The sequence below is a fragment of the Phaethon aethereus genome, assembly GCF_964289735.1.
Source record: "Phaethon aethereus genome assembly, chromosome: 2".
NCBI lineage: Eukaryota > Metazoa > Chordata > Aves > Phaethontiformes > Phaethontidae > Phaethon > Phaethon aethereus.
The window spans coordinates 115786661-115801682 of record NC_138582.1 but is presented as its reverse complement, the minus strand read 5'-3'; the positions used below and the strand labels follow the sequence as shown (position 1 = coordinate 115801682).

Below are 15022 nucleotides of genomic sequence, written 5' to 3'. Positions count from 1 at the left end.
GGCTTTCCACCATTCAGGTGAGACCTTGCCTCATGCCACACCAAAGGAAGGCTTGGAGAACTCCTTTTTTGCTAAGGGAGACACTGGGTGGAGATGAGGGTGCAGACAGCGCACCATGCTTTCACAGAGCAACCTAAAACTGTACTCTCTGCATCTCCCCAGAGTCACCATTTCCAGACAACTGAGGGGTGCCAGGTAAAAACCCTCTGTACCACACTAGCAGCACAGAAAGGCACGTTCAGGAATAAGGAACTGACTTAGAAACAACCCTAAATTAAATGAGGAAGGTCAATGGGAACTGAGCTCTTTTGAAAGTCCCAGAGCTAAAAAACTTGGATGAAACATACTCTCTTTTTAACACTTTTCAGTAGTACAGCAGGTAATTGTCACCTGACAGGAAACCACCTACTCACTACTAGTATAGCTAAAGCTGGTTTAGATATAGACATAACCTGCTGGTGTACCCATCTTAGAGTAGAAATGAGTTTGTGACTCTTTTCAGAAAGCCCTTCCCCAGCTTTCTGTTATTTCCACTTTTTTTTTTTTTTAAAATAAGACTTAATCAAAAAGACAGAAATCCATCACAATCCACTAGAGGTGTTTTTTTTTGTCAAGACTTAATGATAAAACCTTCCCTGAAGCAGAACTGAAAGTACCCTGAGCTTCAGAGAGAGGAGGAATAACCAGTGCTTTGCATTTGAGATTGACTTTTCACTGCTTTTTTTTTTTCCAGATCCATTAAATGTGCAAATATTCTAAGATGCATTAATGCGTAATAAAATTCGCTTGATTGGCAACTGCTTTCATGCAAGTAAGGAATCTTTCTGTATAATGAAGTGTAAAAAAATATCCTTCTTTGAGCCAGAGGAGGGAAAAAGTCTGGGCTTGGTTTATATTACTACTTCAACCCCACAAACGTTTCTGATAACAGATATTACTGAGCAATCCAACACCACTATTAAATAGTGTACTTTATGGTAAGCCTTTGATAGGATGGAACTACTGATGGACTTTAGCAAACAAACATTGGTATAGGTGCTTTGAGTGAAACTGGAAATTGGACATGAGAAGGGAAAAAAATTATTTATTGCTCACAAAAATAGATCCTTCAGAAAAGTGACTTAGCAACCTCAATAGTACACAGTGCCTCCTTTAAAATATATTTTTAATGGGGTCCAATTTTTTAAATTTTTACAGATAAATACTGCCTATAGAAATCAGCTCTCACTATAGAAACCAGAACTGAACAGCACAATCCAAGTTGAAACACTTGAGCAAAACACACCATACTCAAACTTGCATTCATCCCGCAGTCTGCAAACACACGTTCTTGATCCAAAGTATTTGTCAGTCCATATTTGAATCATATTTGACAGAACTTGTTCCCCCCCATCCTGACATGTTGCTATGTCATGACTCTTAGAGATGTGAGTCATTAAGGGGTTAGGATGCCATTCAAATTGCACGTGTGTTTGTCAGCTAATGGTTGGCCGAATTCCCTCCTGATTTGCTTCTCAGCTTGGCTGTCAAATCAGCCTAGATTCTCAGCCAACTTCTGAATTACCATTTATTTTTACACTAACACAAACTTTGCACAAAAGATGCTGGCACTATACTTGCAACAAACATGTTCTTCAATTGGTGCCATAGGAAAACATGATGCCAGGGTGGTGTTAAGAATAAAATCCTCTTCCGCTCTGTAAAATGTCAGTGAGGTTTGCCTTCTCTGATACATGCTTTTTAGACCCTGGAGGTATGGATTTCATAGGAGGGTTTTTCAGTACAAGAAGAGAGGGCAGAAGTAAATTCAAAAGCCCCAGGGTACACATAGCACCTTGATTTCACTGAACCTGGAGTGACAGCACTGCTGGGCTAAACCCTAAGGCAACCAGCTGGGTGAAGTTCCTGTGGACTCAGCTGGAGCTCCCAATAAAAACACCACTTGTGAACATAGCCCATTGCAGACTCCTTCAGATTGCACATTTGCACCTTACGCACCGCTCTCTTCGGCAAGTTTGTTCTCCATTTCACCTCTCCTGTCTTTCAGCATTTCCCCAGGTACTCAGCACTGCCCATTTGGGGTGCTGTCACTTTATTCCCAGCTTCCCACCACAGGGGAAGGACCTTGGTCAGCCCTGCAGACCCTAAGGGAATAGCCCTGTTCCAACAGTACCATCTGTCCCTCCTCTCATGCACAACACGAGGCAAATAAAACAAAATGAACATTCAGTCCTCTTTTAAAGCTTGCAACATTCAGAGGCTCAGTACTGATTTTTAAACGTGCCATCATCTCTGAAGTGTGCAGCTGCGCTCACCCAATCCAGTAACCAGATGGCACAACAGAAGTCAAATCATTTTCTAAGTGGCTTTGGTGGTTACGTCTGCAACAACTTGTTTGGTTAGATGTACAAGAAGAGAGGGAGGGAAAGAGAAGGCAGCAAGGAAAGGATGATGGGAGAAGAGAGGGACAAAAAAGGAAGAGGAGAGATGAAGCATGAAGGAAGATACAACTGTCCTGATACTAATTCTGCCCGCAAGTTTTTTCTGAGAATTAAGTAGGACAACGTTTAGAGATGTGCTATCAAGAAAGTTACATTTTGGCAGTTTGCAAGACTGTCACATCATAAAGAATACATTAATTTCTTTACTAATTAATCCAGAAGACATTTGAGAATATAGAGGGAAGGCTGTACTGTTTTTTAAAAATCAAAGAACTTTCACTGCACTGTTATACTTCCACATTTCATGAAATCCAAATTCCGTATTTCAAATTCATATCTCATCTCCGAATGTCTGGCTTGGTTTTGGACCTCAGCCAGCCATCGTCTCACCTGGACATCATTCCACTGTGGCGGTTTTCCGCTTGCCGCTTCACCTATAATGAATCCGCTCCTTTACCGCTTCCTGAACACAGTCCCGCAGTGACCATGCTGCGGTTGCAGCAGCCAGCCGTCCCCTGCCTGCCTGGGGTCCCTTCAGTTACTACTGTGCGCTTTTCTCCCCATGCGTTTCTTCCCTGAGCAAGGCCAGCTGCGGGGACATCTGCCCTAAGGCTGCACCAGACCAGCCCTGCCTCTGGATGGAGCTCTGGTGCTCCTGCTTCTCTTCAGGCCTGCGTACACCCATGAATTCTTCTTTTCCTTTATTCTGCCTTTGATCCTAGCACTTCTGTTTCCCCTGTGATAAGAATGTGGATAGCACAGATCTTAAAAACATGAGGCAATCAATTAAATTCTTTCCTCTCTGATTAGCCTCATTAACCATTCCTTATGATTTTTACGGGACTAAAATTTGTCCTATACTTAAAATTACTGCCAGTTTTACTTTGAAAAAATTATTTTATGCTCACAGCAGATCCATTTCAGCAGTGTGCCTTATGTATTTAAAAAGTTCATCCAAACTGCACAGAGCGGCTATACCAGTGTGAAAAGATAACACCCACATAAACCAACAAGGATTTAGCCGATAATGGCAAGTTGAACAACCTGAAGCCTAGTTTAAATATAAGCAACAGCATCCACATACAGAGCTGTACAGGTTTAATACAAGTATCACATTTCTACTTACTCCTCGACATGCCCTGCATGCAAGTAAATCTTTAAACAACTTCCTGAATCTGAACCTAATATATGCATTTTATGTGAAAAATCAATGTAATTTCTCAGATCCCAAAGACTGATTATTCTCATAGAAAATGGATCACCTTTATTCAATCAGGCTTCTTCTCTGCATGCAGTGTTTCATCTGGTTCTGCTTTGTGCTTAATACTGTGTATTAACCCTCATGCATGTGGGTCACTTAACTAGGCTTTGCTGAGACATAAACTGTGAATCATCAGTAGAATTAACTGTGTTCCCATGGCACTGCAGATCATCACCTGCCCCAGCTACATACCCCTAACCCCTTATAATTCTGTAAGGACTGAAGCAAATGCTTACCAATGATCACAGTCTAGAATAGAAATCCAGGTTCTCTGTGTTCTTTATGCAATTTTAATCTTCTCAAATCCCTATCTTGTTAAAAAATAAGATAGTAAGTCTATTCTCCTAGTGTTTTTCAAATTTAAACCTGGGAGAAGTAGGATTGACAGTTTCTTGTAAGCATGTGTGGGCATGTGTGTGCACACTATAAAGATGGCATTTTGTGAAATGTTTCTGGAAAAAAAAATCATAGGGGCTTGTTTGCTAATCTAGACTAGAAATTGTTTTTCAAATGGTTGTTTTAGTGACAGCCCAAAACTTTGGCAGGCCTTTCTCTCCTCTTTTGTATCATAGACAAAGAGGATTGATTGCAGTTTACGGACTGTAGCACTGGCCTCCATATCACTGCAAAGCAGATTTAGCAGTCTTGTGGGTACAAAAAAAGTGGGGTGAAAGTGATTCCAAGTTGAGACTTCAATGGAGCATCAAAGGAATTAATCTGCTACAAAGACAGGGAGAACAAAACAGAGGCTCTTACCTGGGAGTAAGCAGGAGCTTTTTGTCAGCGACGGTAAGAAAAAGAAGGCACAACAGAAACAACTGAGAAGTAGCAGCAGGGCACTGAGGATTGGAGACCAAAGACTTCTAGTGTGGTCCAGCCCGACTTCTCTGTGCTCCCACCTATAGAACAGCTGCTGAACTCCTCTCCCATTGCCCCACCAACCTTCTTAGAAAATATCTACACCAACGGAGTGCTTGTCCACACCAGTCCCCAATTCTACACAGTCTCATAGGTGCTCCTGTCCTACAGATAATGAAGAATAATTACTGAGAAAACAGAAAGAAAGGTAGAGCAGGCAGGAAGAGGAACAGGCTATGTTTTTACCTTACCCTCCAAAAAAATATTACTGAACTCCAATTAGCAGAGACTCAACACAACAAAGTGACACACTTGCTTTCCCAAGTTGGTCATTGGTTTATGATTCCAGCAACTATGTGGAACTATGTAGCAACTAACTAACTACTCATGAGGTCATGAACAAATTATCTTGGATTCAAGAACAGCAAAGGCTCAGTGATGCACATCACTGATGCTGCAGAAGATTCTGGGAAGAGCAACCCAGCACTTGAAACACTTTAGATTGGAGGCTCCAAGCAGCCGAGTTGGCAGCAGAGCCCAATGAACTAAACGAAACAACAGTTCCCTAGGGAAAATGCTCTCCATGTTGAAGCAGTAGGGCCATCTGCTACCCCTTCTCTCCCCACTCCACCATCCCCGAGGTGAGCGGGAGGACTGGCATAGCAGGCAATGACTGCTGCCTAATCAGAGGTTTGGGGGGGGGGGGGGGGGGGGTGAATCCCACTGTGCATATTTTAGGCAGGTGAGAAAATCCCCCTGCCATCTCCAGGTGAGTTCAGGAACCTATGGTCCTCTTCATGTAGGCAACGGCAAAAAAGCATCAAAAGGCTTCTTTCACTCTTTATTTTCATTTTCTCCCAAACTCAGTAATCTGCCATCCCACACTTGCTTTTATTACCTGGCAAGCCAGTAAGAGGGACTCCCCACAGCCTGGCCAGCCATGCTGAGTTGCTGCAGGCAGGGTGGGCACAGGCATGCTGCTGTCCCCTCCATGCTCAGCCCCACCTCATACTTACCCTGCTTTTCTCTGCCATTTATCCACACTGAAATATCCTGCTATGACAGATGCTCAACAGTTTCCTTCACAGTTCCTCCTAGCCAGTACTGAAAACTTGGGCTACTGAGATGAAAGGCAAAGCATATTCCCCTTCCCCGCCCTCATTCACTGCTCTCTCACCCTTACCATCTACAGCAGCTGGTTGGACCAGGGGCCTGTAGCACATCCTATTCTAGGTGGATCAACTGGCGGTGGCGATCAAACCAGACCAGGAATTCCTGTATTTTCCAGATACACAGGTTACTACCATCCCAACATCTCTCCACTATGCGCCTGCAAAGTCACACTCTTAATTGTGCCACAACAGAAAAGCAGAACCGCACTGCGGAGTGGCTGCAGATCACTGACGGCAGCCTCACTGATAGCTCGCATAGAGCAGACCTTGGGTCAGAAACATGGGGTCTTAGACAATATGACAGTGAAAGAGAGAGGATCTGCTAGAGGAGCAAAATGTAGCAAGTGTTCAGACCCAAGCCCAACAAATTAGCAAAAGATTTTTAAAAATTTATTTGGAAGAGAGGATCTAAGTAGAGACAATGGCAGAGGAATTACACATTTCTAAGAACTAAAAAGGAAATGGGAAAGAATAAAAGGAAAAAGATTAAACTGTCAAGCAAGAACAGGAGAAGGTCACCTTGATATTAATAATGCTTTGGTCAGGGGACATGGAGATATGGATCCCCATAAAACTGAAGAAACAGCACTTTCTTTACTTCATGGAAGCTAAGTGACCATGAGGAAGGGTGTATTACATAGTACCTCACAGGATCATGGTTAACGTTGCATATGGGGAGAAAACTGGAAGTGTTGCAACAGCACCAGCAGTGTTTATTATGAGAGGGTGGTCAAACCCTGGGACAGGCTTCCTAGAGAAGAGGACAATACCCCAAGCTTGTCAGTGTTTAAGAGGCATTTATTAGGACAATGCCCTTAATACCATGCTTTAACTTTTGGTCAGCCCTGAAGTGGTCAGGCAGTTGGACTAAATGATCATTGTAGGGCCCTTCCAGCTGAACTATGCTGTGCTATGCTATTCTTCTCCCTACCTCCTCCTTTCCCTACCAGCACATGTTGAGGAAATCTCTAATGCCACTTCTTCCCAGGCCTGCACTAGCAGAAGGCATTGCACGGGTCACCATGTCCCAGCCTCGGCACTGGCTCTGTGGGAAGGAGGCATGTCCCTTCTGATGGGGGTGAGAGCTGTGGATCGCCTCGAAATCATTGGACCACCTGAACAAATTTGCAAAAAGCAAGTATAAAGTGTGGTTTTTGAAAGTCTTCTGTGTTCATCCAGTTTAGCTGGGTTCCCACAGGACGGCAATACCCCACATCTCTGACCCTAGTGAGGCTCAACGACCAAGCCCTCAGTCTCAAGCAGGACATGCTCCTCAACTAAATGGCTGCAAATATTTTTCAGGTGAGCAATACCTGTTCATAACCTGTGGAATTTTTTTTGCTCCTTGTACTCATTTTTAGAAATGCCTGATCTGTTTCCCATGGGAAACCATGCTAAAACACAAGAGCCTGAGGACAGCAGCACTCCCTCAGAGCAAAGATCCACCTGGCCCAGCACTCTGTCTCCGAAGCGTCCAGCCATCAATGTCTAAAGCAGAGCGTATGAGCGGTGCAGGTCTGCTTCTGCCAGGGCCCTGGGGGTGCTCAGGGGCCTCGGGGGCTGGGACCGGCCTCCCCTGGGACCCCCACCGTCTCCTGCCAGTGCCCGGGGGACGTGTCTCAGCTCAGCCTGGGGCCTTCAGCCCCTGCCTGAGCGACGCTGTAGGTGGGCCCGTCTCTGACCCTGTCTGCTGGTGGGCCTGGGGCCTGCACTGCAGAGAGCTGCTCTCCTGGACGCAGCCCTCGGGCCTCGGCCGTAGCGGGTCAGGCAGAGCTCTGGGCATAACGGAGCAGAGCTGTTCTGTTCTGGTCCCTGCGCTCGCCATGAGTCGGGTAACGATGAGACTGTCACTTCCCCGAAATGCCAGGGCTGCTTTCAGCTCCAAAAACACCTTCTAGGACACAAATGACAAAGGTTGCAAGTGGAAGCAGGATAGTATTCTAATTTTTCTGACTCTGTTTCAGAGCCGATGCTCACAAGCATTAGCACAATGCACATGTGCAGCCAGGAGCAGGCTGATGTGTTCTTCAGTTTAGCTTGAAAAAACATCCCTGCAGCCTGGCAAAGGCAAGTCACAGAGCTACAGAAAGGAGCAGCAGCAGCAACACAGGCCACGCAGTCGCTGTCTCCTGAAGAGTGAGAATGTGAAGAATGAGGATCAGGACTGACCACACACAAAAGAAGAAGAGGTGTGTGGTGCCATGGGGTATTTTCCAAAGTCTGACACGTAGCGATGAGAAGCGCACTTTTTGCCTTCCAAAACTTGCTCTGCCATGCTTCTTGGCCAGCGATGCCTGACAAGCGTTCTTGTGCCAAGCCAAAAGGGCCCAGAGGAGCCCTGGCAAGGGGCTGTGCTCAGTGCTACAGAGGACAAGCAGCAACCCCCGGGCACCACCCTGGGAGCCTAGACAGCTTCCTCCCCCCAGATGTGGGGCACGTGGGCCACTGTTGTGGAGCAGGAGCAGCAGGCACCTTGCCAAAATGGCCCAAAGGAGCCCTGGCAAGGGGCTGTGCTCAGTGCTGCAGAGGAAGGCAAAAAACCCCCGGGGACCAGCGCCGATCTACCCCGGGGGAAAATTCCTTCCTGACCCCAGGCAGAGCTGGCGATCGGCTGTTCCCTGAGCATGTGAGCACAACCTGCCTCCTCATCCCACAGGCTGCTCACGCCTCCCAGGAGATGCCTAAGCCCTCTTCTCCCTCAACCTGAAGCCATGTCCAGTGCCCAAATGCCCCCAGCCTGACGGACCTTGCGTGCAAGAATCCTTCCCGCGCCTGGCAGGACACCAGTGGGTGCTCCAAAGCACTGGGACCCCTTGCAACATCTCTGCAACCCATTTCTCATGGCTGCTGGCCCTGGCTCTGCAGGGGATGAGGATGGTGAGCTCTGCAGTGCTCCTCAAGAAGGCCTTCCCTTGGTCTTGCCACTGCTATCCAGCTGAAAAGGCCTGATAGCCTCAGACATCTCCAGGGGTTGGTGGTTCTTCTCATCTCCTGAGGGGCTTGCGTCTGTTCCCTGAAGGCAGAAGCAGGATTTCCATGTATCAGATGGCCTCGCTGGGAGCTGGCCTTGCCTCCAGTCTTCCTCCCTCAGGGCCTGCCAAGTAATTGCACCAGATTCTCAACAACGTTGTCTGGGTTGTCTTCAGGCTGCCCTCAGGCCAGCTCTGGCAGCAGGACACAGGAGGATGCTCCCTTTTATCCTGCCTGGGGCATTGTGACTGCTGCGTTGCCAGGTGGTGGCACTGTGACATGGGGGTGATGCGCCCTCCCCATGCGCAGCGCTGCCCAGCATCCTTCGGAAATGGCCTTTGGGATGCTGGCCCTGAGGCAGTCCCTGTGTCTAGGTACTGAGGAAGCCCGGGGGACGTCCCTGCCCTTGGTGGCCATGCACTATGCACAGCTGCTGGGCATCCCCAACACATCCTGTGCCACTCAGCTCTGAAGGACAAACCTCATACTGTTACTCTTCTCACAGGCTATGGTAGAAACCAACCATGTAGCCCATCTTAGCTGTCCCCTCTCTGTACCAGAGCTAATGTCCATGGGGCTACCTTGGGCTGCCCAGTCCTCTTAGTTGGAGGACCACGACTGTGGGTACAGTACCTTTCCATTTGTGGACACTAAAATTGTAAGGTACCAGCTGAATGTTCATAACTCCATGGGGCCTGATGGGATTCATCAAAGAGCTCTGAAGGTGCTAGCAGATGTTACAGCAGGACCCCTCTTAATCATCTACAAAAGGTCTTGGGAATCTGGGGAAGTTCCCACTGACTGGAAGCTAGCCAACGTTATTCCATTTTACAAGGGTACAAGGGAAGACTCAGGGAACTACAGACCTGTTAGTCTAACCTTGCATCCTGGAAAAATTATGGAAAAGATCACACTGAGTGCTATTGAAAGGCATTCTGAGAATAATGCAATCATCAAGCACAGTCACCACAGATGCACGAAGGGAATGTCCTGTTTAAATAATTTAATATCCATCTACAATAAGGCTGCCCACATAGTAGATAAAGGGGAGGTGGTAGATCTAGTTCCTCAAGATTTTAGTAAGGCTTTTGATACTGTCCCTCACAGCATCCTTCTGGACAAAACATCCAACTGTGGGATGAGCAGGTACACAGTGCACTGGGTGAAGAACTGGCTGAACAGCAGGGCTCAAAGGGTTGCAGTGAACAAGGCTACATCACCAAGGCTGGCGAACCTCAGGGTTCAATCCTAGGGCCAATTCTGTTCAACTTTCTGTTATCTGGACGCAGGAGTTGAACACACAGTTAGCAAGTTTGCTGATGACACTAAACTGGGAGGTGCCTGTTGACTCTCTTGAGGGACAAGAGGCCTTGCAGAGGGATCTGGATAGATTGGAGCATTGGGCAATCACCAATGGCATGAAATGGAACAAGAACAAATGCCAGATTCTGCACCTGGGATGCAGTAACACCAGGCACAAGTCTCAGTGGGGAGAGGAGTGGTTGGAGAGCAGCCCTGCAGAAAGGGGCCTGGGGGTGCTGGCTGACAGGAGGCTCAAGAGGAGCCAGCAGTGTGCCCTGGCAGCCAAGAGGGCAACCCGCATCCTGGGGCGCATCAAACACAGCATAACCAGCTGGTCCAAAGAGGTGATTATCCCGCTGTGCTTAGCACTGGTGTGGCCTCACCTTGAGTATCGTGTGCGGTTCTGGGCCCCACCATTTGAAAAGGATGTTCAGGTACTTGAATGCATCCTGAGGAGGGCACCAATGCTGGGGAAGGGGCTGGCAGGCTTGTCCTCTGAGGAGCAGCTGAGGACAGGGTGTTTGTCTAGTTGGGAGAGAAGGAGGCTGAGGGGCAACCTCCCTGCTCTCTCCAGCTTCCTAAGGAGGGCCGGTGGAGAGGGAGGTGCTGAGCTCTTCTCCCTGGGACCCAGTGCCATGACACATGGGAATGGCTCAAGTCTGCATCTGTCAAGGGAAGTTTGGACTTGACATGAAGAAACATTTTTTTACCAAGAGGGTGGTCCCCCCTGGGACAAGCTTCCTGGAGAGGTGGTTGATGTCCCATGCCTGTCAGTGTTTAAGAGGTATTTGGACAATGCCTTTAAAATATAACTTTTGGTCAGCCCTGAAGTGGTCAGGAAGTTGGACTAGATGATTGTTGCAGGTCCCTTCCGTCTGAAGTATTCTATTCTATTTGCTTAGATGTTTTGAGTTACAAAAGAGAGGACAAGGAGATAACTAGTGTTGTAAATTGGGTTAGCAACTTAAATTCAGATCTCCAGAGGACCCTAGCGATACAAACTCAGCCTCTTCATCCAAGTCATCTTGTCCTCAGAATTGACTCAGCCAGCCTCAGTTACCAATACATCTGCTCAGGTTTCAATGTAAACATTTAAACGCGTTACTGTTTCATTTACTTTTATGACTGCAATGTAGGCTCCTATGTTGTTCTGATGCTTTTAAAACTTTAATCCAGATTCTTCAGCTGACTCTTGGCAGCTTCCAGCAGATGCTGCAAGCTCAGCATGTCTACACTTCCTAAATTTTGGGGGAAAAGTCATTGAAGAAATGCAGTGAAGAGCAGTGTAAGATTCGACACTCACTGAGTCAAAATCAGGGTGCCAGGGCACATGTGCTATCACCAAAAGTACCATCTTCTGGATGATGTGAAAAATGGAGTGACCAATTATTATTTCTAGTTGTTTAAAATCATGTTTCATTTTGAGTACTAGCCTAGTCCAGTCCATTTTGGACAGTTGCCTTCTTCCCCCTCATTAGCACTTCAGTTCATGATTAAATGCGTGAATTCTTGCTTTCTTTAGCCTGCACTTTTTTTCATGTCATTTGCCTTATCAGGCCATTGACGCATTTACCTCACCCATTTCCACAGTGTGGAGTAATCTAAATATTTCTGGAATCATAATTATAAGAAAAGACAATATTATTGATGTTATCAAGTCTGCTCTACCATAGATGGATGATTCCTTTTGTTTAAACTACGAAAATAGCATCAAAGGATGTGTCCATGTAACTCTCAGATTTAACACTTCTCATACAAGACAGATTTGCCCAATATGCAACGTTTTCATGTCAGTTATTTAGCTTTTGTCATGAATAGTGACTAGACACATATGTATATGGACACATGCACTAACTATACTGTACAACTAAAATTTCTCCTAAACTGCAAGGAACTGAAGATACTGATAGCATCATTAGAAAAATAGTTTCCATAGGTGAAGGTTTATGTTGTTGCATCAATTACAAAGACAACTACGTATAAATGCTTTATAAACACAACTGACTATAAGGACACAAAGTAAACTGAAGGTGCCAAAATCCACTATAAGCAACAAGATAAAGAGATTTTAAATATGTTTGAGTTGTTTTAAGTGTGATATTACACACCTGTCACAATGGCATCCTATTCACACCATCAGAAATCAGATAAATCATAGACTTTTAACTCCTAGATACAATTTACTTATTGTCATCAAGTACCCAAAGCAAACAAACAAAAAAACCCAATCATTACATATCATTCCCATTTGGGGCTTTTTTTTTTTTTTAAAGTAAAGTTTTAGCAAAAATAATGAAGGATTTCATGTTGTATAACCATAAAGGAACTCAAAGCTAACCAGAAGTGTAGGCACCAGAGAATAGATGTGTCCAGCTCACACAATAACTACACATGCATGCGATGAAGAGGAAAGCAAGGATACAGAGCTACGTGGTACTGTGACCTACTCCATGTCAGGCCACCAACAGCTTTCATTCCCTATAAATAAGTAATGTTTAGGCGCATCAACATAAGAAAACACCACAGATGCAATCTGGCAATTTTGGCCTCCTTATGGCAATACATACAGGTCACACCAGACAAATTTTCCCTTTGTCAGCGTGGCTGATCACTGAAGCGAAAGTAGAGCAGCCCAGCCGTCAGAGCCCACCAGCATCCCCAGTTTGCACACAAGGCACCCACCAGGCTTCAAGCAGCTGCCCCTGGGGCCTGGTGCATGAGCAGTCTTCACCAGGACCTCAGGTACTCAAGATTAAGGTGTGCTCTCTGACTTACCCACACATTGCTGTAAATAAGACCTCCCATGTTTGAACAGACACACCTGGAAGCAGTACATGTAATTTTTAATATTTACACCAATGCTTTACTAGATGGTTAATCGTAACAACACTGACAAAGACACAAGGAAACGAATAGTATTTTTAGGCTTCAGCAACAACTATCAACGCAGCTCAACTCGCACCATAAAGTCATCAGATCTCTTCAAACTACTTAAGAATACATTAGGTATCTTATATCAAAACACTTGCAGCCCAAACCGGCAAGAATAGAAATGCATCATGACTTCAGTATTGAAAAGTCTAGTACTTTATGACCTTGTGAGCTAGATAGGAGTATTTGAAAGGGAAAAAACCATCACTTGCCTGTGACAGCCTCAACTATTAGATTCTTAAATAATGACATGATTACATATGAGACTTTTCTACATATTAATTGTTGCAAATTTTATTCCCTTAATGCTCCACAGAGTTCAATGTGTGGCAAAAAGTAAGTGAGTATTTATAGGGAGTGAAGTATGAGAAACAGTGGTCATAAAATAATCTGTTTTAATTCTCCAGAGCCCTATTACATAGGGTGTGTGACAACACGGGATAGATGCTAGAGGGGTATAAAGGTTCTGTTAGCCCTCAAAAGACGTGACTTGCAATGCTTGCCAACAACTGTGCCTCACAAATGCATGCTGAGAGCTGTACTAGTAGCCGGTACAGATGCTATATATAGTCATACGCAAATGCTTTTCTGCTTGGTTTAACATCTGTAGATACAGTCCTGTTCTAAGGCTCCCAACAGCTCAACGGGAGTTCCTTGTGTGGAATATTTATACCAATCGGCTTTTATTAGTCAAGACGACCAAAACAAACCACGGCCAACAAGGCCCTCATCTTTCACGAGAAACTCCCACAAAACCTCCCCGACTTTGCCGGTTGTTCATATCCACGCAAGAATCAGCGCCGAGTTTTCCAAGCAATACATGCCACCAGCTGCACAACATTTTGACCGGCCTCATAACGCTTCGAGAAGCTCCCCAAGACCGAAGCAGCTGCTAACGAAGGCGCGGGTCTCCGCCAGCACTGCCGGCTCCGGTCCCCGCGGGTTTCTGTCACGCCAGGGGGGTTGGTTTCTGTCACAACACCGCTGCGGCCGGCTGGCTCATCTGCCAAGCCGGTGCGGCAAGGAGGATGGCTTCAGCCGCGGATGAGCCGGCGCAGATATTAAAGGCAATGCAATCCTCTTAGGAGGGCTGGCGGCGGGCGGTGAGGCGAGGCAAACCCTTATTTCCCCGCGCGGGCTGGGGCGGTAGCCCAGCCACCCCGCCGCGCCGCCACTCGGCCTACCCCCGCGGGGAGCCCGGCTCTCCGTGAAGGGCGAGGAGCCGGCGGCTCGCTCGGGCCTGCGGCAGGTGGGCGCCGGCACCGCCCGCACCGCCGCGTCCCGGAGGGGAGCGGGGGGCAGCGGCACGGCCAGCCGGGGGGCGCCTGGCGCGCTGAAATGGGCCAGTTACATAATAAAGTCCGTCCCCCGCCCCCCCCCCGCCCCAACGGCCCCCAACCGCCACCGCGGCTCCGCACCCCCGCGGGCAGGGAGCCGGGGGCGGTGAGCGGGGCCCCCTCTCCTCGGGGACCCCGGGCGTCGCGGCCGCCCCCTTCCACCTTGCAGCCCCTCCCTAGCACCCCCCGCGGCGCACCTTCTCCTGGGCGCGGTTGAGGCGTTTCTGGACGTTTTTGGCGAAGATGCCGGTCTTCATGTCGGCCATGGCTGGCGGCGGGATGGGGAGGGTCGGGGGGAAAGGAGAGCCGGGCGAGGCAGAGCCCAGCAGTGGCGGCGAGGACGGGGATGGATGGCGGGAGGGCGACGAGGAGGAGGGTGAGGAAGAGGAGGAGGGCCTTAAAGACACAGCGGGGAGAGGCGGGGCCGCCGCCGCCGCCTCAGGTGAGCCGCGGGCCCCCCCCTCCGCCGCGGCCCGGCCCCCCGGGGAGGCGGCTGTTGGCCCCCCGCAGGGCGGGCAGTGTTGTCTCCTGGAGATGAGGCAGTTCCTCTAGATAATAAAAAACGTCAAGAAGAGATAACGGGAGTGAAGATTTCCAGAAGGCATCAGCGCTGCAGCAGCCGCCGCCGCATCCGCTACTGGCAGGAGCTCCCCTCCTACAGCCGGGGGGTGCGAGGCACCCCCGTATTTCCCCAGAAATGTCCACCGAGGCAGAGTCTCTCTGGGTTTCCAAGCTCCTTTGATGCCTTTC

General features: G+C 47.7%; 1 protein-coding gene across 1 annotated transcript in view; it reads right to left on the bottom strand.

Annotated features, from left to right (window-relative positions):
• Window positions 1–14538, bottom strand: part of AMPH (amphiphysin) — a gene marked incomplete at its 5' end in the record, with an annotated part of 128057 nt that extends 113519 nt beyond the window's left edge. The window contains one exon of the mRNA XM_081996282.1: window positions 14470–14538. Coding sequence (XP_081852408.1) covers window positions 14470–14538 — 69 coding nt within the window. The remainder of the gene's footprint in view (window positions 1–14469) is intronic.
• Between the last annotated feature and the right edge of the window lie 484 nt (window positions 14539–15022).